This window comes from Myotis lucifugus, unplaced genomic scaffold (assembly GCF_000147115.1).
Source record: "Myotis lucifugus unplaced genomic scaffold, Myoluc2.0 scaffold_929, whole genome shotgun sequence".
Lineage (NCBI taxonomy): Eukaryota > Metazoa > Chordata > Mammalia > Chiroptera > Vespertilionidae > Myotis > Myotis lucifugus.
Window position 1 is genome coordinate 1615 of NW_005871977.1, and position 25400 is coordinate 27014.

The 25400-nt window shown below is 50.4% G+C and overlaps 1 protein-coding gene across 1 annotated transcript; it reads right to left on the reverse strand.

Annotated features, from left to right (window-relative positions):
• Window positions 1–543: 543 nt before the first annotated feature.
• Window positions 544–23730, reverse strand: USP53 (ubiquitin specific peptidase 53). Its single transcript, XM_023747609.1, is given in 15 exon segments — window positions 544–750; window positions 1769–2432; window positions 2694–2735; window positions 4177–4299; window positions 5908–6060; window positions 6792–6954; window positions 10918–11067; window positions 12046–12192; window positions 12783–12888; window positions 15229–15311; window positions 15388–15501; window positions 17609–17743; window positions 21178–21239; window positions 21242–21269; window positions 23437–23730. Coding segments are annotated over 15 exon segments (2211 nt in total). The 5' UTR covers window positions 23581–23730; the 3' UTR covers window positions 544–653.
• Between the last annotated feature and the right edge of the window lie 1670 nt (window positions 23731–25400).

The window sequence follows — 25400 nt, forward strand, 5'->3', positions numbered from 1 at the left end:
CACCCGCACCACAGGCACCGGAGCGACCCACACCCGCACCACAGGCACCGGAGCGACCCACCCCACAGGCACCGGAGTGACCCACGCCACAGGCACCGGAGTGACCGCACCAGTGCCCACTGTTTCCGACTGAGCTTGTCCCACAGTTGCTGACAGTTTTTGTCCTTGACCCTGTGGTGGACACCGGGTGTTGTGCATGTGACATGGCCCTTCCCCTCTGCAATCAGGGCTGTGGCGGAGGCCTGCCTGGCCAATGAGATGGGCGTGGCGTGCCAATCCACTCCTGGGCGAAGCTTTGGGAACTAACACGTGATTCTTCCTCGGGGCACCCCCACCTCCATACAGCCGTGGTCAGAGAAGCATGGGTGCCGATGGGGGTCCCGTCGCTGGGGCCCCTGTGATTCACCTGGGTCAGTCAGCAGGCTGACCGTCCTGCACACGGACATGAACAAGGAAACAGCGCTTATGAACCCGGGGACCTTTAGGTCTTCACCGCTGTCCAGCCGAGGACGGGAGCCGCCCTGAGTGAACACTCCCTTCCCGTCCCTGCAAAGGCTCCCAGCACGGGCTCCGGCTCACCTCCAAATCATCGCTCATCACTTCTCCTGACAGGACCGCTTTAGCGTCATCACTCTGATGCGCACAATTACAATCTATTTAAATGAAAAGTTACCTTCCAGGTGGTTTTCACTCTGCTGGGAGACACAGTTCACACGTTCTGTATTTCGGTTGCTTGTCTTACTCTGGTCACTAAAAAACAGAACAAAACACACATGGGACACGTCAGCTGCCATGAGTTACCATTTCAGTTTATTCTGAGACGGAGAAAGAAAACAACACTCGTTAAGCGATTGCAAACGCCACCTGCGGTTCTAGGTGTTAACGCACATGATTTCACTTGCCTCTCACCGGGGCACTCACAGCACTTCTCACCCGCAGCTTACAGCAGACTGAGGCGAGGAAGTGAAGTTAATTTGCCCAATAAGTAAAACCCAAGGTTACGAAGCCCCGACCTCTCTACCACCCTAAGCTACTCATCCCCAGGAGCTGAAATCCCCTGCCTGACAAGAAGTTCCCGGCTGTTAATGGAACACAAGCAGCTGATTTCTGCACATCTGGCGTTTTAGTAATGAAGGTGGTGAAGCACCATCTAATATCAAAGCACAATGTTCTGGATGCACTAAAAGCATAAAGTCGATAGGCTGACCCAGGAAGCCAGCCGCTGAGCAGGCTGGGGGCAGGGTTCCCGGGTTCCCGAGTGCAATGGACCAGGACAGCGACCCCACACGCTCAGAATCGCTGAGCACAAACCCAGTGGGGTGGCTGCACTCTTCCACATCTGCTGAAGGAAACTGTGTCTCCACGGGCAGGCTGTGAGCATAAAATACCCCCGTGTCCGAGGTACAAATGCCAGAGGCGGGAGAACAGGCATGAACCAGATGCAAGAATTAAACAACTGGCTTCATGGCCGCGCAGCAACCCACTCAGAGCTGCGCTTTGCACCTGTAGCACCTTTCAACAGCTTTCAATGCGACCATGAGAATGTATTTCTATAATCTCCGTTTCCTACACAGCTGTGTGTTTTGGAATCTGGAAATAACCACTGAAAATAAGAACCTGAAACATCGAACGACCCGCAGTGTCCCAGTGTCGTTCCTTTGAGCTCAAGCTCCTTCCATCACACTGAACAGACCCTGGACTTTGAAAATCACTTCAAATGATTGAGGAGGCGCCTGGGGAGGGGCGCTCCCTCCCATGACTGCACTACCTGAGGGGCTCCGCGGTCCCGGCGCCGTCCACACCCGGCGAGTCCAGGCTGGCGGAACCGCTGCTGACGTGGTCGCTGCTCTCGTAGTCGGACTCAGTCCTCTGCCCCTGCCAGGCGTCGCCAGGGACGCCCGTCTCGGTGAGGCCTTTCCCCGGGCCGTCGAGGGAACGCCTGCTGCCCAGCTCCTGCCTCGCTTCATCCTCGTAGATGGTCATCAAGCACTTCTGCTTCGGCGGCCCTGGGGGCCAGCTGCTGGGGCTCTGGTCCCTGCATCTGGGCGTGTGACTGGCGCTCGGCCTGTGCCGTGGACTGTGCTGCCGTTTCTCACTCTCGCTGAGGACACTGTCGACATTCAGGGTCTCTCTCATGGGCTTCCAGCCTCGGCTCCTGCTCCTGCTGTGGCGGCTGCTGCCTTTACCCCGAGAGTCCAGGCTGCTGTCTGTCTCGTACCCAGGGCCGCTGTCACCCTGCACCCCCGGACCAGGAGCCTGGGGCCTCCCCGCACGCGGGGCCTGCGCAGACGCCCGGCTCTGGGTGGGTGGGTCCTGGCCACACGGCCCCCGCCCCTGACCGGGAGATGCGGGGCGACTGCCGTATTGTCGGAAGCCGTTTGGGGCAGGCGGTGATCCGGGCTTGACGCGTGGAAGGTCTTCATCCAGCGCATCTTTAAAACAAATAAGGAGACACACGACCACTCTCAGGGCCACCTCAGCCACAGCCACTTGGAGATGTCTAAGCAGGAGGAGTAAGCGGCGATTCCACCATCCAGGGCTCGAGTCCCGTGCTAACTGAGGCGTTTGTAAATTAAACGGCTACATACTGACTTTAAAATAACTCTAAAGAGATCACAAGATAATTAGTTTTTTAAAAAACAGTATTCCACCTCATTTACGGTTCATGAAAATAAAAAATAAAAATGTCCTATCTCTTATGCTAGCAGAGTGTCGAAAGTCTGTGAGATCAATCGCTGCGGAGGGGGAAGACAGACGCCCAGTCGCTGTGGTGGGACCGTGGACGGGTCCCCGTTAGGAGGGCAACTGAGCCACAGCGACCAAGTCCAAAACAGACCCCCTCACCCAGCGATTCCTGGCAAGGATCCTGCTGTGGCTGTACACACGGGCACACAAAGGCCAATCTCACACCCTTTCTACAGGCCGCGTCTCAGTGACACCTGGCTGTGCACAGGGAAAGTGCTGAGGCTCGTGGTGAATGGAACAACGATGGGACCGAGGGGTGGTCGGGGCGCCAGGAAAGCGAGCTCCTGTCACTTTTTCTATAATCCTCCTCCCTGAGTGCACCACAAGTGGGCTGCCATCAATTTTAATTAAAAATTAAATAAATTGCCGAAACCGGTTTGGCTCAGTGGATAGAGCGTCGGCCTGCGGACTGAGGGGTCCCGGGTTCGATTCCGGGCAAGGGCATGTACGTTGGTTGCGGGCACACCCCCAGTGGGAGATGTGCAGGAGGCAGCTGGTCGATGTTTCTCTCTCATCGATGTTTCTGTCTCTCTATCCCTCTCTCTTCCTCTCTGTAAAAAATCAATAAAATAAAAAATAAAAAAAATTAAATAAATTGTCCAGCCAGTGTGGCTCATCACCAGAGGTCACGGTTCGATTCCCAGTCAAGGCACATGCCTGGGTTGTGGGCTCAATCCCCTGTAGGGAGGGTGTAGGAGGCAACCGATCAATGCTTTTCTCTCATCATTGATGTTTCCCTCTCCCTCCCCCTCCCCCCCTCTCTTTCTCTCTCTCCCTCTCCCTCTTCCTCTCTGAAATCAATAAAAATATATTTTAAAAAATTTTAAAGAAATTAACTTTTATTCATTTAACTTTGAATTAAAAGCTAAAACAGCAACGTATTCCAGACTAGAATGAAACAAGAACGAGGAAAATTTACATCTACAAGTTCAACAGGTGTATTAGAGAAATCATATTAAGATATATGACATATAAACAGATACATATATTTAAAACTAGAGGCCTGGTGCACGAAATTTGTGCACTCGAGGGGTGGGGAAGTGGTCCCTCAGTCTGGCCTGCACCCTCTCACAATCTGGGAGCCCTCAGGGGATGTCCAATCAGTAGGACATCCTTAACATTGCCGCAGAGGCAGGAGAGGCTCCTGCCACCGCCGCTGCGCTCGCCAGCTGTGAACCTGGCCTCTGGCTGAGCAGCACTCCCCTTGTGGGAGCGCACTGACCACCAGGGGGCAGCTCCTGCATTGAGTGTCTGCCCCCTGGTGGTCAGTGTGTGTAATAGCGACCAGTCGTTCTGCCTTTTGGTCAATTTGCATATTACCCTTTTATTATATAGGATAGGATGGTTAAACTGTATTCAAGCTATAAAATGTAGTGTTCCGATAAGGCTTTAGGGCCCCTTACCAACGCGCGCTGCCCGCCCGTGGCTCACCTCGGTGCCGACCCACGCCCCTCCTGTGCGAGCACAGGAGGCGCCTCTGCTCCAGTGCCTTCAGGGCACACTCCCTGGAGAGGCCCTTCATCTTCTCGCGGGCGTCGCTGGGTCCCGGCTTAGCTGTAGGGGAAATCAGTCGTCCAGTCAGGAAGCACATCATTTTCTAACTGCTCACTACGCACACAAACTGCACTGTATGAAACATTTAAGACGCTCTGTGTTAACAACAAAACATGCATTAAAGTAAGAGTAAACTCATTTTTATGTTTAACTAAATCAAGTTAGTGTGATGTCTCCTGGCAATGGAGATGCGTGTTACCTTTAAAACTTGTTGTCAAGCATCTAGTGAGTGTGCAGGAGACTGAGCTTTTACTGAAATGTAAGACCTAAAGGCTGGTGCTGGGCGCCACGTGTCCTAACTCACTTCCATCTCGAGATGAGCACAAGTACAGCTCCATCTGGGATCGGGAAGCAGAAGTAACGAACCTGCAAGTTCACATCGCTCACAATGTAGACACAGACAGCCCCAAGCTGTCTGATGCCAACGTATGTGTTTACACACACACAGTTCCTGGGCTTAAACTAGGCATGTTTAGAAAAACAAATAATGGCTTAATCTAAAGTATCAACAATACATAAGAGGGAAACGGTATGTTTCCATTTAGAATTTTAAAAAGCACTTAGTGTACTTCTTTGTTGATGGTAACTGTTAATTCTGAATCTTACCTTCCTTGATTATGGGTTACCTTTTTGGTTAAACATTACTTCACTAATATATTAAAAAGTTGCCCGGCTGGTGTGGCCAGTGGTTGAGTGTCAACCCATGAACCAGGAGGTCATGGTTCGATTCCCATGGGCTTAATCCCCAGTAGGAGGCATGCAGGAAGCAGCTGATGGCTAATTCTCTCTCCCTCTCCCTTCCTCTCTTTGAAATCAATTTTAAAAACAAAACAAAAATAGAGTGTAGGCCTGTGGACTGATGGGTCCCAGGTTTGATTCTTGTCAAGAGCACATACTTCGGTTGAAGGCCCCGGAATCCCCAGCCCTAGTTGGGGCTCGTGTGGGAAGCAACCAATCAATGTGTCTTTCTCACATCAATGTTTCCCTCTCTCTGTCTCTCCCCCTCCCTTCCACTCTCTCTTGAAAAAATATCCTCAGGTGAGGATTAACAACAACAATTTTTTTAAAAAGTTGCTTACAAAGCATCCTGAACAGCCACCCAAGTAGAGTCAGGGTGTCTCTGAGCAGTGCTGCACACCGCACTGAGGTCTCACTCCAGACCTGTCACTGAACTCGGGTTGTGAAAATTAAAGTTGTGGGATAACAATAACAGGAGAGCCGAATAACAAGAGGATAAGAACAAACTCGACTGTAGCTTTGAACTGCCACTGTAGTCACTAATTGTAAATTTAATTCTGGCATGTGAGCCGAATGGTTAACTGTTTTTCCTCTCAAGTTGGCAATGGCCATCCTGAAGGAGAGGCCACAGTTTTGGTAACAGTCCAGACTGCCTCCAGCCTGTGAGGGCTGGGAGCCGTGGAGAAACTCGGGCCCTGGTCGGGTCCAACTGTCCCGATGAGGCCACACGTCTCAGACGCGCATCAATGGAAAGGCAGTTTTTCTGCTGCTTGTTACTGTCGCCTGGTCCCTGCCAGGAGTGAGTCAGGAAGTGAAGCCGGGCCAGCGTGTCTCCTCAGGGACTGTGAAGACGGCAACTGAAACACATACCTGCTCCTCGGCCACCGCTCGCCGGGATGTGGCTCCGACTGAAGGATGAAATGTCATCTGTTTGAAATTTCTGATTTTCTCTCTGTTTGTCCTGATCACCAAATCCATTCTCTTTGGAATTATCTGACTTATAAATCGAGGGCCTTTCAGATCCTTAAAAGACAAGCACAAATGCATCATCCCTTTCCTCCTCCTCCAGAACAGATGTCTGAGTCATCCTTTCAGATGCTTTTAATACTGTAGACAATTACTAAAACTCAGAGGACTGACATCTTCCAAGGATTTCTAAGTGCCGTGAATGCACACAGACTCCCTCGCTGCTCTGGGCATTCCGGTGGCTACCTCACCTTCAATACCAATGCCTCCTGCTAGAAAGAGCTCGCAGCGGGCAGCCCCTCTGTGCCTGTGTGGCCACTGTCGTGGGTGGCTCCCAGGGGGGCCTGTGAGGCCACTGGTCAGGAAAGATGATAAAGATTAACTCAATGTATTAGAATCTTCCTGAACTCCACCTGAAACTAAATTTTTAAATTATCCTCAACCTTCATTTTATATTCAGTACTAGAGGCCCGGTGCACAAAATTTTTGCACTGGGGGAGTCCCCTCAGCCCAGCCTGCACCCGCTCACAGTCCGGGAGCCCTCAGGGGCCTAAGCCGTCAGACATCCTTAGCACTCCCGCCACCACCCGCCGCTGTGCTCGCCAGCCATGAGCCTGGCTTCTAGTTGAGCGGCACTCACCCTGTGGGAGCACACTGACCACCAGAGGGCAGCTCCTACCGGTCATTCCACCATTCGGTCTATTTGCATATTAGCCTTTTATTACATAGGATATTAGTATTCCTAGTATGACTGTTAGAAAGAAAAACACTAAAAGGCAAAGAATTACCCATATTTTCCACCCCGGGTCTCTGATGTGGCCAGCTGACGACCTGCCTGAGCGCGTCTTCGGTGGAAACCGCCGTGCCGTCGGGGTTGGCGTAAAACAGCAGCAGGGGCTGGAAGTGGCACCGGAGGCACTTGGAGACCACGTCCTTCCATCTTGTTCCCACCTTTATAAAACCACAGGGAGCAAAACCAAGCCTGTCAGCAACCTGTTACCCGAAAAGGCAGGGGCTGAAATAATTTGCATATTAAAGATGTTTAACGACATTCAGATGCCGTTAAACCAGCCGTTCAACTGTGCGCTGTGTTATATGATTAACTTTATTTTATTTAATAAGTCTAATTAAAAATCTTTAAACATTAAAAAGTTGATGGGCAAAATTATACACTATCAAGATTTGGATTAGCGAATTTTAGAAAGCTTTTCTCACACACATGGTCAACTGCCTTTTGGCAACGATTAAAGGGAGTTTAATGGGGAAATATAAAAGTTGATACCACAAACGATGCTACAGCAATGGGAGGAAAAAGAAAAGAAGACATAACTACACCTGAAGCCCAATAATGAACTCAGGAGTCACATAAAATCTCTCGAGTTTACAGAAGAAAATGAGAGAAAACATTAATCTCAGGGACATCAAACAAACCAAAGAAAAAATATAAAATTGGATTCCATGAAATGAATGAATAACTTCTGCTCCATGAAAAACACCATTAACAAAACGGAAAAAATAAAACAAAAACCCCACCTATATATAATAAAGGAGGGCTGTGCCGGATACTGAACTCCTACAGCTCAGTAAGGAGAAAATAATCCAATTTGAAAAATGGGCAAATTATCTGAAGTGACATGTCACTAAAGAGACATAGGAATGGCCAGTAAGCACAGGAAGAGTTGTTCAAAACATTATTGTTAATCAAAGGGAAGTGAACGAAAACCACAGTGAGGCAACATTAGGGTCCCTGGAAGGCTAACGTAAGAGACTCCCAGCAGGGGGCGCTACGAGGGAGGGCTGCTGGGAGGAGGGAGATGCGCAGTGTCTGTGGACAGCCATTGTCAGTTCACATACAGCTGACTGCACACTTAGCAGACCACCCAGACATCCCACCTGGTGCTGGGAGCAACGGAAAAACGTGTTCACACCACGACTCTTCCTACCTTCACAGGACCCTGTTCCATACAGCCGCAGGATGGAACACCGCACGTGTGAATCCTAAAAGGCATGTGCTTGGCGAAGCAAGCCAGCCTCAGAGGGATGTGTACGGGGAAGGCCATCCCACGATGCTGAAGAGGGAGCAGAACTAATCTACAGAGCATCCGGGATTCCTGGGCGGGGTGGGAGGGGCCAACAGGAACGTGACATCATGAGGGGGGTGGGGTATGCTTTGTGCTATATGGTGTGGAGGTTACACAGATGTGTGTACAGTTGCCAAACACTTACGCGGGTACATTTTAACGTTTGTAAATTACCTATATATATAAAAAGCCAGCGACCGGAACACTGTAATGACCGGAATGACCGGTTGCTATGACGCCCACTGAAGCCAGTGAACTGGCTGATTGGGGGGTGGGGCCAGTGGCCAACCTCCTGCGGCCCCTCCCCCCGGCTGGCTGCCCCCGATTGCCCCACCAACCCTAATTAGGGGCGGGGACAGCTGGCCAACCGCCTGTGGTCCCTCCCCCTTGTCAGCCCCACCCCCAATGGGTCCCCACAACCCCAATCAGCCCACAGCCCCTCCCCTAGCCAGCCCCACCCCCTACCAGCCCCCCACATTGATCAGGGGCAGGGCTGGCAGCCAACCTCCCGCAGCCCTCCCCCAATCCACCCCCCCCCCACACACCAATTGGGGGAGGGTCAGCTGGCCCACAGCCCCGCCCCACGCCAGCCAGCCCAGCCCTGATTGGGCCCTGATTGGGGCTGGGCTGGCCGGACCCCACCTGTGCACAAATTCGTGCATTGGGCCTCTAGTACCTCTATAATGCTGATTTAAAAACAAAACAGAACCAAACAGGAACCGATGCGTTCTAGAATGTTGGCTTCTGCAGGGAAGGGAGGGCTGTAAAGAAGTCTGAAGAATTTTTCAAACTACACGCTTAGCTGCTGACCCTCCTCGCCTGGGACGCTGACATACTCGAGGAACTAGATTAACTTGAAAGCAAAGCAAATATAAACTCACAGGTGACTGCACACCCATGTCCTCCTTTGAGCTTTGACAATTTAAATGATGTGGGTGCCAAGTAGGACGGCCAAAAGGTCTACCCATGGACGCAGGTGAAGCCTCTTAATACGCTGCTATAGCAAAGCCTGAAGAAATCCGAGCAAACGCTGCTTTCAGAACATAAGCACCAGAATTTCCCGTTGGCTTTACTGAGCATAATCACATGAACTACAACCTCCCAGGCACACGGCAAGCCCACGCGTTCTGACGAGTGTGCACAGGCACGCAGCCTCACTCCTCGCTCCCTCTGCAGGGCCTTCCGTCACTGTTTCCTCCTGTCAGGGAATTCTGTGTCAGTGGAATCCGTACTTGGCCGTGTCTCGCTTCTGTCATCAGCACAATGGTTTAGGATGTTCTACACGTGTCAGCTCATTTCTGTCTGATGGGCATCAAGCTCCACTGTGTGCTTGGACCGTGACGTGGGTATCTGCTCACCTGCTGATGGACATTGGGGGTCCCAGTGGGGTTACAGGAATAAAACTCCCACGGACACTCAAGGGCAGGCTGTGTATGGACACGTCCTCGGGGAGAGGCGCTGCTGGCTGCTGGCTGCATGGTAAGATTACGTGTGCACGAAGCTGACACACCTCTCTAAGGTGGCTGCTCCATGCGGCACTGCCACGCGCTGGTTTCAGGGACCTGGGTACTTGACGCCCTCCATGCTCCCGGTGAGGTCGGCACTGCCACACACCTGTGTCAGGGACCTGGCTGCTTGCTGCCCTCCACACTCGGTGAGGTTGGCACTGCCACGTGCCTGCGTCAGGGATCTGGCTGCTTGATGCCCTCCAGGCTCCCGGTGAGGTCGGCACTGCATGCTCCTGCGTCAGGGACCTGGCTGCTTGACGCCCTCCAGGCTCCTGGTGAGGTCGGCACTGCCACGCGCCTGCGTCAGGGACCTGGCTGCTTGCTGCCCTCCAGGCTCCAGGTGAGGTCGGCACTGCATGCTCCTGCGTCAGGGACCTGGCTGCTTGATGCCCTCCAGGCTCCTGGTGAGGTCGGCACTGCATGCTCCTGTGTCAGGGACCTGGCTGCTTGACGCCCTCCACACTCCCGGTGAGGTCGGGCTTTGGAATTTATCCTCCTAACAGCTGAGTCTGAACCTCACTGTGAACTGAGCGTGTTTCTTTGTGCCCAATCAGGCCGAGTATCAGTGTAAGGGCTGTTCACCTGTCTCCTCTGATGAACTGTCCAAAGCTTTTGTGTATCAGACAGAAGGATGGTGCATATGGATCCCTGGTAGCTACACTAATATTTATTTGTCGCCTTTTATTATTCTAGATATGGAGTCAGCTTCAAAACAAACCTGATTTCAAAAACTAATAAAAGGATTCCAAGAACTGTCATTAAAATCATTTATTATTTTATATAAGCATTTACATCTAATAATCATTCTATATAATTACTAGAGGCCTGGTGCACGAATTTGTGCATGGGTGGGGTCCGTTGGCTGGGAGGTAGGGAAGGACAGCGGGAGGTTGGCCGGCCATGGGAGATTAGCTGTAGGAGTGCACTGACCCCCAGGATACAGCTCCTGCATTGAGCGCCTGACCCCTGGTGGTCATTACGTGTCATAGCGACCGGTTGTTCGGTCACTTAGGCTTTTATATATATAGATACGTTCCTTTTATCACTGTCACTATTATATTAATATTAGAGGCCCTAGCACAAAATTTGTGCAAGAGTAGGCCTTCCTTCTCCCGGCTGCCGGCACCAGCTTTCCTCCAGCTGCCAGCAGGCACCCGGGACTCGGGCTTCCATCGCAGCCCCAGCTTCATCCAGAAGGTTATCCGGAAGGATATCTGGTCTAATTAGCATATTATGCTTTTATTATTATAGGTCATTATTACATCATTTATTCCTAAAGAGCATAAACCACAGTAAGCATCCCAGTTCACAGAAGTGTCACCTACCTCTTTCACATTTGCGTCATCGAAAAACACCCACTTGGAACTCTTGGTGTGAAATGTGAAGGCACAGTAGTGCCGGCTGGTGTAGCAGATCAGACCGACGAGGTGAAGTTCACTGTTTTTGGCATTTTCATCAGTAACCCTATAAAAAAGCTGTTTGGAAAATTAGTAATTTAGGACTGTATCCTTAAAAGTGAAGAGCAGTGATGTGCTATCATGCTTCTGAATCCCCATGAACAGCAACTGCCAGGCGTGCTGTCCACCCAGCACTGCCCGGTGTGAAGACACCGTGGCCCTGCTCGCTCCCCCAGTTACACTTCCATCACCCGTCAGGAGCAGTACAGGAAGTCACTGACTTTAGCTCAGTAATACGGTGTCTCCAACAGAACTGACACGTTACATCTACAGACTCAAAATATGAAATAAATCACCCATTTTCTGATAGTTCTTGGTTGAATCACATATTTGAACACACATTAAACTTGTCCCTTAAAAGATAATTTTCTAAAAGTTTCATTGTAACATCAACCAATTCAAAATAGTTAACTAAGATGGTAAAAGCATATAAGCCAGCAGTTCATATTTACACTTATGACCACATCACCATCACTCTAGAGCAGTGGTTCTCAACCTTCCTAATGCCGTGACCCTTTAATACAGTTCCTCATGTTGTGGTGACCCCCAACCATAACATTATTTTCGTTGCTACTTCATAACTGTAATTATGCTACTGTTATGAATCGTCATGTAAATATCTGATATACAGGATGTATTTTCATTGCTACAAATTGAACATAATTAAAGCATAGTGATTAATCACAAAAACAATATGTAATTATATATGTGTTTCCCGATGGTCTTTGGCGACCCCTGTGAAAGGGTCCTTTGACCCCCAAAGGGGTCGCGACCCACAGGTTGAGAACCGCTGCTCTGGCGTGACAAGAGCCGCAGCAGGAGACAGTGAGAAGCGAAAGCCCCTCCCGGCCTGGGCTCTCAGGAAGTCCAGTTAGCCTGACTGGGGCAGCTCCAGAGAGTTCCACTGAACCTCCTTCCCTGAGAAAGAACACTTAGTTCTGAAAAGCGGCCGCTGCATGTGTGTCCGAGAGAAGGGAGAAGGAAAGGCGGAGATACCCCGGGGAGAGAGAGGTGCGTGGCCAGGCTCCGAACCACGTCGCTGGTCAGGTCCGAGTGCTCGGAGTCCCAGACCAGGCCGATGGTGACGATCTCCGGGCAGTTCATCAGGACGCGGCGGATCTTTATTTTCTGGCCACAGTTACTCTAAAGAAAACCACAAAAGGCAAGTTTAGGAATTACTGAAACGGACAGACCACAGGTGGCACCTTATATAGTTTGCATGATGCAGTCACACTCTTAACATGCATTGCAAATTTATTCTTTAGCATATTAAAATAAACTTCTCCCAAGCTATTTCTCTTAATTATTGACTAAACAGGAAGTTTATTTTACATCAAAGTGCTTTTCTTCAGTATTTTTGTAAATATGTTAAAACAAGAATTCAGTCTAAAAAAATCCAAAATAGAACCCCTGAAATGATTAATAATAGTACATCAGAAAAGAATACCATTTGTAAAGTTCAAAGAAAAAAAAAGAAATTGTGTCTTTAGTGAAAAGATAGATTTCTGAACTTAAAAAAAAATTTACATATGCTACCTTAAATCCTTCCAATTTTGAGTGTTTAAAGAACTAGTACTGAGATAAACAGCTCGCATGGTATAGTTGCCTAAAATAACATTGCAAAAACAAATTCTTAAAAGTAATTCCATAGACAATTAAATGACATAGTAACTTCTGAATGACTCCTTTAAGTGCACACACAGAAACCACTGAGAGCCCCAAACTGTGCTTACAGGACACTTGCGATAGTCATCCGTGGTATTCACTGCTTGCAACAACTCCGCAAACATTTCGGGCCTCACACGCTCATGCCTGTCCATCATTCTTCCAACTTCATTGCTACAAAAGAAAGCAGCAGTCCCAAATCTGGCCTATGTATGAAATTACGTATGAAAAATACTAAGTTATCAATATATGCAGGATCACTTTTTCTGTCTTAAAACATGATTTTGTATAAAAAATTAACCATAAATTTCCATAAAGTGAAAACCATGAAATTTGGCAGGTACGTGATAAAAAATCAGGTCAAGAATGGAAAAGCACAAAAAATACAGCACTGTTTGGAACTACACGAACGAGGTGAGATGCTGTCTAAAGGCAGCTGTGAGTCAAATATCTGTTTTACATTATGACTTGGATTACGACAGCAGTTACTGAGGGTGTGAGTATAGACTCGGACCTAACAGGCTGCGGCAGGCTCCCTCTCTGGCCCAAGGCTCCCAGGGGCAGTTCCTTCCAGCTGAGAGCAGGCTGCCCGCTGGGAAGGCCAGCCAGAGTCATGTGGGTGGCCGCACCTCCCACTCCCCTCGGGCACGCTCGCCATGTCATCAGGGCCGCAGGTGCCTGCCACTTTCTATTCAGCCTCCCCTGGAGTCACCTTTTACATACACGCATCAAGTGTCTTTAGGCAAGTATTTAAGCATTTCCAAGAGACTGCAATGTGGCTCAAGTACCCTTCCTCTCCATTCCAGACGCCCTGGCTCTATTTAATGTGAGTGTCCCAGGGCAGGACATACTGACAGGTCAGCGGTAAACAGCACACAATACTCAGCCACAGCTAAAGCACCCTCCTTCTCACACAGCTCACCGTGCACAGAGAGCACGAACGCTGACAGTGCATCAGACCCGGCTGTGGGGGGCGTGGACAGCCAAATACTGAATTGGAAATGAAACCCACCTGGCTTTCCATCTTAACTGGTCTATGTATCAGATCAACCTTATTAAACCTGTTTCCTCATCAACGAAACAGTGTTGTTGTCAAGATTAAAGTGACAATTTATGGAAAGCCTGGAACACAGTAAGCATTCAATACGTGATCCTCAATCCTCAATGCCCACAAAGGAGACTATCAGAATTCAGTCTGGGCTCTTGCAACCTGGGGCGCAGGCCAGGGCGCACGGGCGGAGCGCTAGTTTGTACGGCCTCGGCGACTGCTCAGGGACACGTGCGCACAGGAGCTGCCAAGCGAAGGCTTACCGCCCTCCCTCTGTGCGGCTCTCCTGTTCCAAACCACCCTACGCTTCATGCAAAGAGAACAAACCAGCCGCAAATGACTCAAGTTCAGGGAATGTTTCTCTAAACCGACGTCCCCCCAACTCTGTACAGACAAGCAAGATGCTAAACACACACAAGTAACCCAGTTGCTATTGCCCAACAGCGTTTAGGAACGGCTGTGCTGCACCCAGAGGAGGCCTAACGGGGCGGGTAGACGAGGAGCGCCGCCTCACTGCAGGAGACACTGCGGCCTGAGTAACCAGCGACGGATCTGAGGTCAGCGACCCCCTTTGGCTTCTGCACTAAAACACCTGCAGCATCTGTGACCTTAGTCAGTGTTTGCACACACACAGCACATAGCATTCTCTCCTCTGCCTGCTGGGAGTGTTCAAGGGATGGTGGTTGTGTGAAGTCTGGGGATACTTCTGGGTCCCTAACTAGTACTGCTTCCTGGGCACGCAGAGCGGAGCAGGCGGGCAAGCCAGGCAAATTCCTATCCCACGTGATGGTGAGGCCTTCCGGCCGCAGACCTATCGAGGATTGTGTTCACTGTTTCCTTTCTTTCCTGCTTACCCCGCTTCCCTCACCACGGGGGCACACGCGGGGCTCACAGGGGACACGGCCACTACAAAGGTCACACCTGCCGAAGTCAGGGAGTCGGTCATGTGCAGCTCCCTCACCACTCGCTTGTCGTTTTTTAAAAATATAATTTTGTTGATTTTTAGAGAGAGAGAGGAAGGAGTAGAGAGAGAAACATCTATGTGAAAGCAGATCAGCGATCCGCTGCCTCCTGCACGCCCACCATGGGGAATCGAGCCCACACATGTGCCCTGCCCAGGAATCAAACCAGCACCCTCTCAGGGCATGGGATAACACCCAACCACTGAGCCACACGGCCAGGCTGCTGGTCATTTCCAGCCCTCCTGCGCAGTTCCAAAGACTTGCTCTAGATGTGAACAGGCATGCATCTGACTCATGTTTTGCACATTTCACTAAGTGGTGGGTGCATCTGGCTAACTCAGAAACACCCGACTAAGACAGACACCACTGAGTACCTCCGATGGCCGCAGCCCGAGTCCCAGACAGAGAGCAGATACTCACGGGTGCGGTGGGCTTACAAAGTAAATGCTCGCTGGGCCGCGCTGTGCTAGTAAAGCTTTGGTGAAGGTGCTTTCCGGTTCTTACCACAGGGCTGTCGTCGAAATGTACTGCACGAATTCTGTGAAAGGCAGAGGGTCTGATGAGGCCCCACAGCTACAACACACGCACTGCGGCAGAAACAGACGCTTAATGCATGGCTCGTGGAACACAAACAGCATCTAAGGAGCGAGGTCGGAGCCTCACCTGCTCGTACAGCGTCATGGCGAACTTCTGGTGCGCGACGCAGCACTTGGAGGTGCACATGTCCGCGTCCCGGCTGGGCACGATGTGGAAGTGGATCCTCTCCAAGATGTTTTCCTGGTTCAAAAGCAGAAGACAGGTGAGCGGTGAATCTGGCAGAGACACTTCTCTTTATAACCTCACGGACTTAAGCCTTTTACGGTTTCCCAGGCTGGACTAGGACTGCCCTACTTATTGCCAGCTTTCCTGCTAATGACACCTCGAATGTTGGTCAACTGTTCACCACCTGTGGCGTCAGCTTAAGACAATCAAATAAAAAGAAACATTCATTTCATAAATTTAACGAAAAAAACAATGTATGGTTTTAATAAAGATTTTAAAAATCAAGTTATGGTAGCTGACATCTAGGACTTAATACCAGAGAACAGTTTCCTATGTTTCCTGTTAATTAAGAAACACAATCCTACGTGGCTCACGTGGACAGTCCACGTAACTCACGTCCACGGGATGGTCCATGCAATGATAACACCTGCAACTCACCACGCAGGGGTGTGCTCCCCATAGGCTCATGGGACAGCTCAGGTCTAACATCACCAAGGCATTTACTTCAACAAATCACCCTCTTTTCTCAAAGCGTGAATAATGGATCCCTTCAACCACCTTGAAAACAGTTATCAAGCCTGGACTGCTAGGTCTCCATGAGCTGTCGTATCATGTGTTAGTACCTGTCAGTGAAGTGAACTACAGATCTCAGTACTGTGCCCAGTGTTTAGAGCACGGACCGATGATGAAGGTGAGAACCGGAAAAGCCCATGTCATGCTGTGTGTGCTGCTCTAGGCGTTTAGTCAACGTGGCACGTGTGCTGAGCAGCCCCCCAGGCAAGGAGCTGAGAAGATGCGCTCTAAAGACAACAACAGACACCCAGGGCACTACGGGGCGGTGACCTTGCCATGTCCAGCAGGCCCGACTGAGGCCACGCCTGGACAACTGAATACATCAGACGCTGTGAGTATTTCGGGGCCCTGAGCAAAGGCTGCGAAAGGGGACTGTGACCACTCACTAGCAGGGACAGTCCAGGGGACGCAGAGCGAGGGCCTGCAGTTCAACTGAAGGGCCTTACGTGTCAGGAGAGAGTCTAGACTCGAGTCACAGAAGTATCAGGAGAGCAAGCATTAGACAGAAGAAAATGGTATTAACCAGGGCCATTAAAAAAAAAGACTGTAAGGCCCTCGCTGGTGTGGCTCAGTGGATAGAGCGTCAGCTTGCAGACGGAAGGGTCCCGGGATCATTTCTAGCCAAGGGCACATGCCCGGGTTGTGGGCTCGATCTCCAGTAGGGGGCATGCAGGAGGCAGCCGATCAATGATTCTCTCTCATCTGATGTTTCTCTCTCTCTCTCTCTCTCCCTTCCTCTCTGAAATCAATAAAAATATATTTTTAAATAATCAGACTGTAAGGGGCCAGACTGAAAGGCCACTAGACAGGAGGCGTCACTGGAACCTGTGGCAGGAAGGGGGGACAGGAAAACGTGAGAAAGGAGAACCCTACAAGGGCCCTGAGGGGTGGGCGGGGGGGGGGGAGTTGCTGACTGGATGCAAGGACGGAAGCAGCAGCTGTGTCTCACATACAGGCAGCATCTCTCACTGACACACCGAGGAAGGTGCAGAGGGTCCATGACGGACCACTGGACGCTCTGCTCATCCACGCGCGACAGTCCCAGGGCCTCCCCCTGCCGGGCCTCTCAACCTGCCAGGGGGTGCGTGCCAGCCCTGCTGCCCCGAGTCACTGCCCACTAGACGGGCTCCCCGGCTGTGCGCACCTGCAGGCCCGGGGGGGGGGGGGAGGGGGGCGCCGGCTGAAGTGATATCTTCAATTGAATGAACCTTTTTGCTCCAACAAATACATTTTGAAATACCCTAGTCCCGTGATCACGAGCCACATGCGGCTCTTTGGCCCCTTGAGTGTGGCCACAAAGTTTCAATCGCACTGCATGTGCGCGCCCCCACGTGGTATTTTGTGGAAGAGCCGCAGTTTGCTGACCACTGCCCTAGTCCCCTAACACTCAGTAAAACTTGGAGCATCACCAAGGGCAAAACCAGAGGTGCACGGAGCCCCGACTGAGCTGCAAGGGCTCTGACGCTCCGCGCTGTGACCGTGTTACTGTGTGCGAGCCGGCAGTTAGGGGACAGGACTCGAGCTCGGGCAGGAGGCTCCCAGTCCTTACAAAGCACTCGGCCGCATCGTCCATGAGGCCCAGCTGGAACCGCTGCTCGTCCCGGAAGCTCTCGGCCAGGGCGCGCCGCACGTTGTCCGATGGGAGGGCCTTTTCCCGGCTGTGTTGAAACTGAGCAAACATGGTCTGCGAACCACAAGCACAGATGTGAGCGCAATGCCAACAACTGCAAACACGTCCATATCTCACTCCGACATGGTGACACCAACGCTACCCGCGGAAACCAGAGCGCCGCATGCAGGAGAACCGGGCAGGCTGCTCGGGCCCGGCCTGGATTCTCCCGGCTGCGTGTGCCTGAGTGAGGCCCGCGTTACACTGCTCCCCGCTGAGTCTGAAGTTCTGAATCAAAAGAGTACCATAGGAATTAAAATTATGTTAACCAAGAACAAACATCTAATCACACGAAAAACAGCAGGAACTCAGTAGTGTTAACAACCCGGGCGGCGTGGCTCAGTGGTTGAGCGTCGACCTATGAACCAGGAGCTCACAGTTCGGTTCCCAGTCAGGGCACAGGCCCGGGTTGCAGGCTTGATCCCCGGTGTGGGGTGTGCAGGAGGCAGTCGATGCATGATTCTCTCTCATCACTGATATTTCTCTCTCTCTCTCCCTCTCCCTTCCTCTCTCTAAAATCGATTTTTTAAAAAAGTGCTGATAAAATCTTAGATTCCAGGACAGGATTTCAATGACATCAATGAGCTGCTTAATCTATTCAGTGGTTCTCAACCTTCCTAATGCCGAGACCCTTTCATACAGTTCCTCATGTTGTGGTGACCCCCAACCATAACATTATTTTCGTTGCTACTTCATAACTGTAATTTTGCTACTGTTATGAATCGTAATGTAAATATCTGATATGCAGGATGTATTTTCAGGGGTCGCGACCCACAGGTTGAGAACCGCTGATTCTATATGGACTCCCTGCTTCTGCCTTGTATCTCTTTTCTTTATTCTCATTCCTACAGCCAAGTCGAGTCCAAACACAGGATCCAGTTAAAACAGATGGCATCACCCTCTATGCCAGGGACCCCAACTCCTGGCATCATGCACAGGAAAAGCCGAGGTCCTCACAGAGGCCGGGAAGGCCCTCCGTGCCCCGCCTCCTGTGCGTTAGGTATCACTCCATGGTGAACCCCCCGCTGTTACTGACAGTCGGCCTCGCTTAGGGCACAAATCTGAACTTGGGGACAGCTCAACCCTGCTCTGGAGGAGGCCTGTGGCACAGCCTGGCACTAGGAATGGACTCGAGTCCCTCACTGACGCCGGGCAGCTGCTGGTGCTGCCCACTGGTGGGCTGTGGTGCCAGCCTGGCTTCCTCCCTGGACCACAGCCCTCTGAGGATAACCACTTGCCAGACAGAGCCGGGTGGAGCCTTGGCACCTTCTCCAGGCTCCTCGCCTCAGGCCTGCAGCATCCGCAGCCACATCCTATGTCCTGGATGGAGGTGCAGGCAGCACACATTCAGGGACCAGACACGTTTATAGGAGGGGCACAGAGGACTCCACAGGCAGGCTGTGATCACTGCTCCCCACCTGAGCTCCCCGGCACCCCAGGCTCTGATCACTGCTCCCCACACCTGAGTTCCCGGGCACCCCAGGCTGTGATCACTGCTCCCCACCTGAGCTCCCGGGCACCCCAGGCTGTGATCACTGCTCCCCACACCTGAGTTCACAGGCACCCCAGGCTGTGATCAATGCTCCCCACCTGAGCTCCCTGGGCACCCCAGGCTCTGATCACTGCTCTCCACCTGAGCTCCCGGGCACCCCAGGCTGTGATCACTGCTCTCCACCTGAGCTCCCGGGCACCCCAGGCTGTGATCACTGCTCTCCACCTGAGCTCCCGGGCACCCCAGGCTGTGATCACTGCTCCCCACACCTGAGCTCCCGGGCACCCCAGGCTGTGATCACTGCTCTCCACCTGAGCTCCCGGGCACCCCAGGCTGTGATCAATGCTCCCCACCTGAGCTCCCTGGGCACCCCAGGCTGTGATCACTGCTCCCCACACCTGAGCTCACAGGCACCCCAGGCTGTGATCACTGCTCCCCACCTGAGCTCCCTGGGCACCCCAGGCTGTGATCACTGCTCCCCACCTGAGCTCCCGGGCACCCGCGCCCACACAGTGGCTGCAGCCAGGTCTCCAGGACCTTGTCATGCTCACGGCCCCTCAGGGCCCTGTCCGCCTGAACATCCAGTCCACTGTCACCTTTCAGGTCATAATTTAAATGCCACTCTCCCAGCGAGGCTTCCTGCTGCTCGACTCTATCCCCTTCCTGGTCCCCTGCCCTCATTTGCAGTTACTATCATCTGATATGCCTCCCCTCCCTAGAATAGACGCTCCATGAAAGCAGGGCTGTATCATTCTGTTCACTGCTATTTCCCTGGCATCCAGAATTTAGGAGTTCAAAAAACATTTTAAAACTAAGTTTCAAGCCGAAACTGGTTTGGCTCAGTCAATAGAGCGTCGGCCTGCGGACTGAAGGTTCCCGGGTTCGATTCCAGTCAAGGGCATGTACCTAGGTTGTGGGCACATCCCCAGTGGGAGATGTGCAGGAGGCAGCTGATCGAGGTTTCTCTCTCATCGATGTTTCTGACTCTCTATCTCTCTCCTTTCCTCTCTGTAAAAAAATCAATAAAAAATATATTTAAAAAAAAAAACAACAAAAAAACTAAGTTTCAAAATAATGTAAAATGAGCATGTCAAACTCACAGCCCATGGGCCACACATGGCCCACAATGAATATTTCTGCGGCCCAGCCAATATAACAGTATGTAAGAAACGTTTCAATTAAAATTTCATGACTTAATTTTTACAATATCCCCTATACATAATTATTAATAACGAACAACATTCGCTAATGACTAATTACTATAATCTTGTTGCATTCATTTCCCTTACACGCCTTACGCACAGGTGCACCATTTCTCTCCACTAATCCTAGCAACGAATACTTTAGCAGCCAATGGCCACGGCATTAGTCTTGGACTGACTTGCTTGGTGTGCAAAACAGGAAATATTTCACTTTCGGAGAACAAGAAAAATAGGTTTATTTGCGTTACGCTTACTAATTTGTGCAGTTATTCAGTGTCTGGTAAGCGAATGTTCAAGAAAAATATTAGTTTTTATTAAAATGTTCTGTTATTTTATGTTAACGATGACTCACTTATTTCAGCCCTTTGTAGTCAGCATGTCTCTATCGAAATAAACCTATGTTTCCATGAAAATTGAAGCTTTCGTTTTTTTTGGCCCACATCAACTTAAACCTTGTTTATTTGGCCCATGGTAGCCTTTAAGTTTGACATGCTTGAAGTAAAAGGTAATGTTCCCAACAATTCCATACCATGTAGAATATTAACTTAACTGTCCTTGTATAGAAGTGAAAAATGAAAACATAAACCCAAATAAACCATACTTTAAGAATTCATCCTCAGAATTATAAATCACTTGACAATGAACTTTAATTACAAGTGAGCTATCAAATATGGCAAATAAATCAAATAAACTGTCAAGTAAAAGTAAACACTTGGAGAGACAACCACGTCAGCCGTCGGAGCTCTGAAAGGTACCTTCAGCGCACAGAAGATGCAGGCCTCGCCCTGGCAGACGTGCCCCGTCAGGCCCCGCAGCTCCTCCGGAATATGTCCAGCTGCCACAGCACCTGCGGCGAGAGCAGGAGAGACGGTGAGACTCGGTGAGAAGAGGCGGAAATGTCCTAGAAACTGCAGACCAGACGGCCTTTAACCAACCCGCCTTTTTTACTTTCTAAGCAGACCCCCCCCCCACCCCCCCAAGACAGCACCAGCAGGAGCCGGCCCCGCGAGGCTCCCGGCCCCCAGGGAGCCTGAGCAGCGCGGGCAGGCGGCGGAGGCCTCAGGTCAGGGCTCTATGAGCAGGACACACGGTACTGCGGGGACTTGGCAGACACGACAGAGGAAGTGATTGTAATCCTTGGAACGAAGTGAAATTCAGAGGAAACACAACTGGACTTGAGACCAGGGTGCAGCAAACGGGTCAGCGTGGGTGAGCGAGAAGACAGGGCGAGCAGCGGCCGCCTCTCCCCCACACTGAGGGGAGGGCGCCTGGCTGGGGACGGGGTGTGGCCAGTAGGAAGAGCAGTTAGAAATAACCCCAATACTTTGGCTACAACTATCCAGTCATCATTTGCTACTAAAAGACAGAGAGTGGGGGGGGGGGGGGGGGCGGGCTGTACTTGTTTAAATAAATCAGTCCAGTACTTAAAGTCGGTCTGAGAAACCTGACATCGCTACCGTGGGGACACCGTGGCTGCCGCGCCCTCACAGGCTCTTGGTAAGGGCCAAGCACTCAGCTATAGCCTTTAAAGTGGGAGCGCAGTGCCGGGCAGAGCTGGCAGGCGAGTGCCAACTGCCCCTGCTGCTGTCATTCCCGCCACAGCCGCCAGGGTGTCGTCCGTGCAGCCTTCACAGGAGGGGCAGGAAAACCTGAAGACATAATGGTCAGAGTTTCCCGACTTGGTTAAAATTATAAACCAGTTCTCAGCAAACCCAATACAAGACACACGAAGAGGACGATGCAGAAGTACCACACGACCACCGGGCCACCCAGGGACAGAGAGGAGAGGACGCAGGCAGAGGGACAGGTAAGACAACAGCTTCTCATCAGAAACGTGAGCCAAAGAGAGGGAGTGAGAGCTGCACAGAACTGAAGAGAAGGCGGGCAACTCGGACGCCTTTAGTGGTGAAAGCATCTTTCACCAACAAAACGAAGTTGAGTTTTCCCCAGACACACAAGAACTCCAGAACTCATGGCCGACAGCCTGGGCCACGGGAAACGCTGAGAGGTGCCAGCAGACGCCACGCGGGGCTGCACGCAGGATGCCAGCACCAGCGAGGGCAGCAGCGTAGGACGTGCAGAGCCTCTTCATGGGAAGGTCACGGATGCTCATTTAAAAAGTGCATCGTATCGGGACACTTCTCCATTTCCTTTCCCTTGTGCGGATCCTTGCTCAGATGTCTGAGCAGTCCTGATGGGCTCATTTAACTAAGGGGCTAACTAACCAGTACCTGTCTTTCTACTCTGAGCTGTCAGGAGGGAAAAGTGGCAATGGAAAATATGTGAAAAGTGGTTTATTTTCAATAAATTCTTCTAAGGTACATTCTGAGGTCAACAGAGTAACAGCCCAACCTTCTAAATCCTCTTTGGTGGTGGTCGGAAGGACACAAGGTCCTACAAAAGCTGGGACTGGGGACAGAAGCCATACCACACAGAAGGACATTCATCTAAGACAGAAAAGCGGACTAACACATACGTGTTAATTACAAGAACTGCAACAAGGACGGAAGCAAAATGGACCAACCTCCAATTTAACAAAAACAGTGGAGTCCCAATCATGAATCCACCCACAGAGGTGGGCTACGGCACAGTGGGGGTGAGGAAGTTGGAACCGAGATTAAAACCCCAGCTCGTTTCAACACAAATGGTTTGTTTCCTTTTATGCTGTCTGTGGGGATTCTACTGGATTTCCTTTTAAAAAGTATGTGGATTTGTGTGTAGGGGGCACAGGAGGAAATTAGCTGATTCAAAAACTATTTTATGTATTTGAGAAACATATTCTTAATTTACTAAGTAGTGACTATAAATCAAACGATATGTTTATATAGTAGTAATATCTGATCCTGCTGAAAAAAAATTCCTTTTGTTATAATAACCGAAGTGCCTAGCCCACATATTGCTGCCACCATTAAGTGATACAAGGTCATTGCAGTCACTGACTCTATTCTTAACGTACAGTGGAAGCAACAGGAGAGAGGCCTCTCCCGCGTGGCCGGCGCCTGGAGCGGGCCTACCTGCACGGCGCTGTTGAGGAAGCAGCTGTTCTGGCCCGGCGCGTTGAGCAGGCCCTTGGTGGGCGCCAGCGACAGCAGGCTCCCCGGCTGGTAGGCCTTCCCCAGGCCGCCGCCCGGCTTCCGCAGGAACTTCACCCACGCCATGTTCACGCGGCTCTGTGGGCGTGGAAGCTGAGCGTGGGATGCTCGTGGGAGACGGTGCTGCAACGGGTGCTATCCTGACGTGTCCACTGGGATGCGCTGCAGTCTCCGACAATTCCCTGAGCGTCCGCATCCATCGCTTTCCTGCGGCCACAAACTGGGAGGACTTTGTCCACTGAAATGGCGCATGAACATGAAGTTCTGAAAACGAAAAAGGGAGGCTATTTTGAACAAGGCCTGAAGGTTTTTATGTGTTACATTTAAAAGAGATTTGTATAGCTTAAGATGAAAAAGGTATTTTCTTAAACTGCTAAAAATAACGTTGATGAACAAATTTTCTTTAAAGTTCAAGCCATTGTCTTGATGGTTTGAAAACGATGTAACACTGGCATCTGACATGGTTCCTTTGGTTGTTCGTTTTCCTTACGGCCTTTTAGTAAGAAAGAAGGCTCTCTCTCTCCCAGGTGAACTTATCAAAGTGACTGACTCCATACTGCACATCCACGTGACCGCAAAGCAACTCTACCACAGAGAAAAACACTGCTTACATAAAGGTAAAGGCTAATCAAGAAAGCCCCTACTTTACTATTTGAACACAGTGAATACATATTTGAAATGTCGAATTTATAATCATAAAAGATTAAAACTAACGTTCTAAAATATGAAAATGAAAACACAGTTTACCATTAAAAATTGTTTAAATATCAATGTGACATCAAACCCGAAAGAAAACAGACTGATGGTTGCCTGTGGGAGGGGAGAGGGGCCATGTGCGAAAAGGTGAAGGGATTAAGAGGTACAAACTCCCAGGTCTAAAATAAGTCCCGGAGGTAACGCATAGCACAGGCAATCTACTCAATAACATGGTAGTAATCCATTCAGTGCAAGATGGTCACCAGACTTAACATGATCACTCGTAAGAAAGAGAAATGTCGGATTACTGTGTTGTACACCTGAAACTAATATAATATGTGTCAATTATAATCAAAAAGATAAAATAGTTTTGCACATTGACAATAAGTGAGAGAGATTATTTGGTCCCACTTGTTAAGGGGATAAAATTTGCCCAATATCCATCCAGCATAAAGCATTTTTGTAGGTGTTACTATGCAACATCATTTTAAAACTAATGAAACTAGTAGAAAACAAGAATTTTCAGCTCTTAATGTGAGTCAAAGAGCTTACACTTCCCAAAAACTGTGTGTTCAAGCCGTGGAATATTATTCAGCCATGAAAAGGGATGAAGGACTTACGGCTGGACATGGAGGACACTGAGAACATTGTGCTGAGTGAAAGAAGCCAGTCACCACAGACCACACGGCACATGATTCCATTCACTCAAAATGTCCAGAACCCTGACAGCATGTTAGTGGTTGCTCACATAGGAAACATAGGAAAGCGAGGGCTGTGGCGGTGGGGGCCAGGAGTGACAGCTGAAGGGTACAGTGGTCCTTTCTGAAGTGATGATAATGTGATGTACTAAAATCCACTTTAAATGAGCGAATTGTATGGTATATAAATTATCCCATGTAATAAAAGGCTAATACAGTGGGGCCTTGACTTACGAGTTTAATTCGTTCCGAGACCGAGCTCGTTAACTCAAATTACTGTCAACTCAATGCAAAAAATCGGCCGAGAGACAGCTGGTATCTCAAAAAACTCGTTAGTTGGGACACTCGTAAGTCAAGGCCCCACTGTATGCAAATCAACCGAACACAGACTGACCGGTCGCTATGACGCACACTGACCACCAGGGGGCAGAGGCTCAATGTAGGAGCTGCCCCCTGGTGGTCGCTCTGCCAGAAGCTGAGCTCACAGCTGGT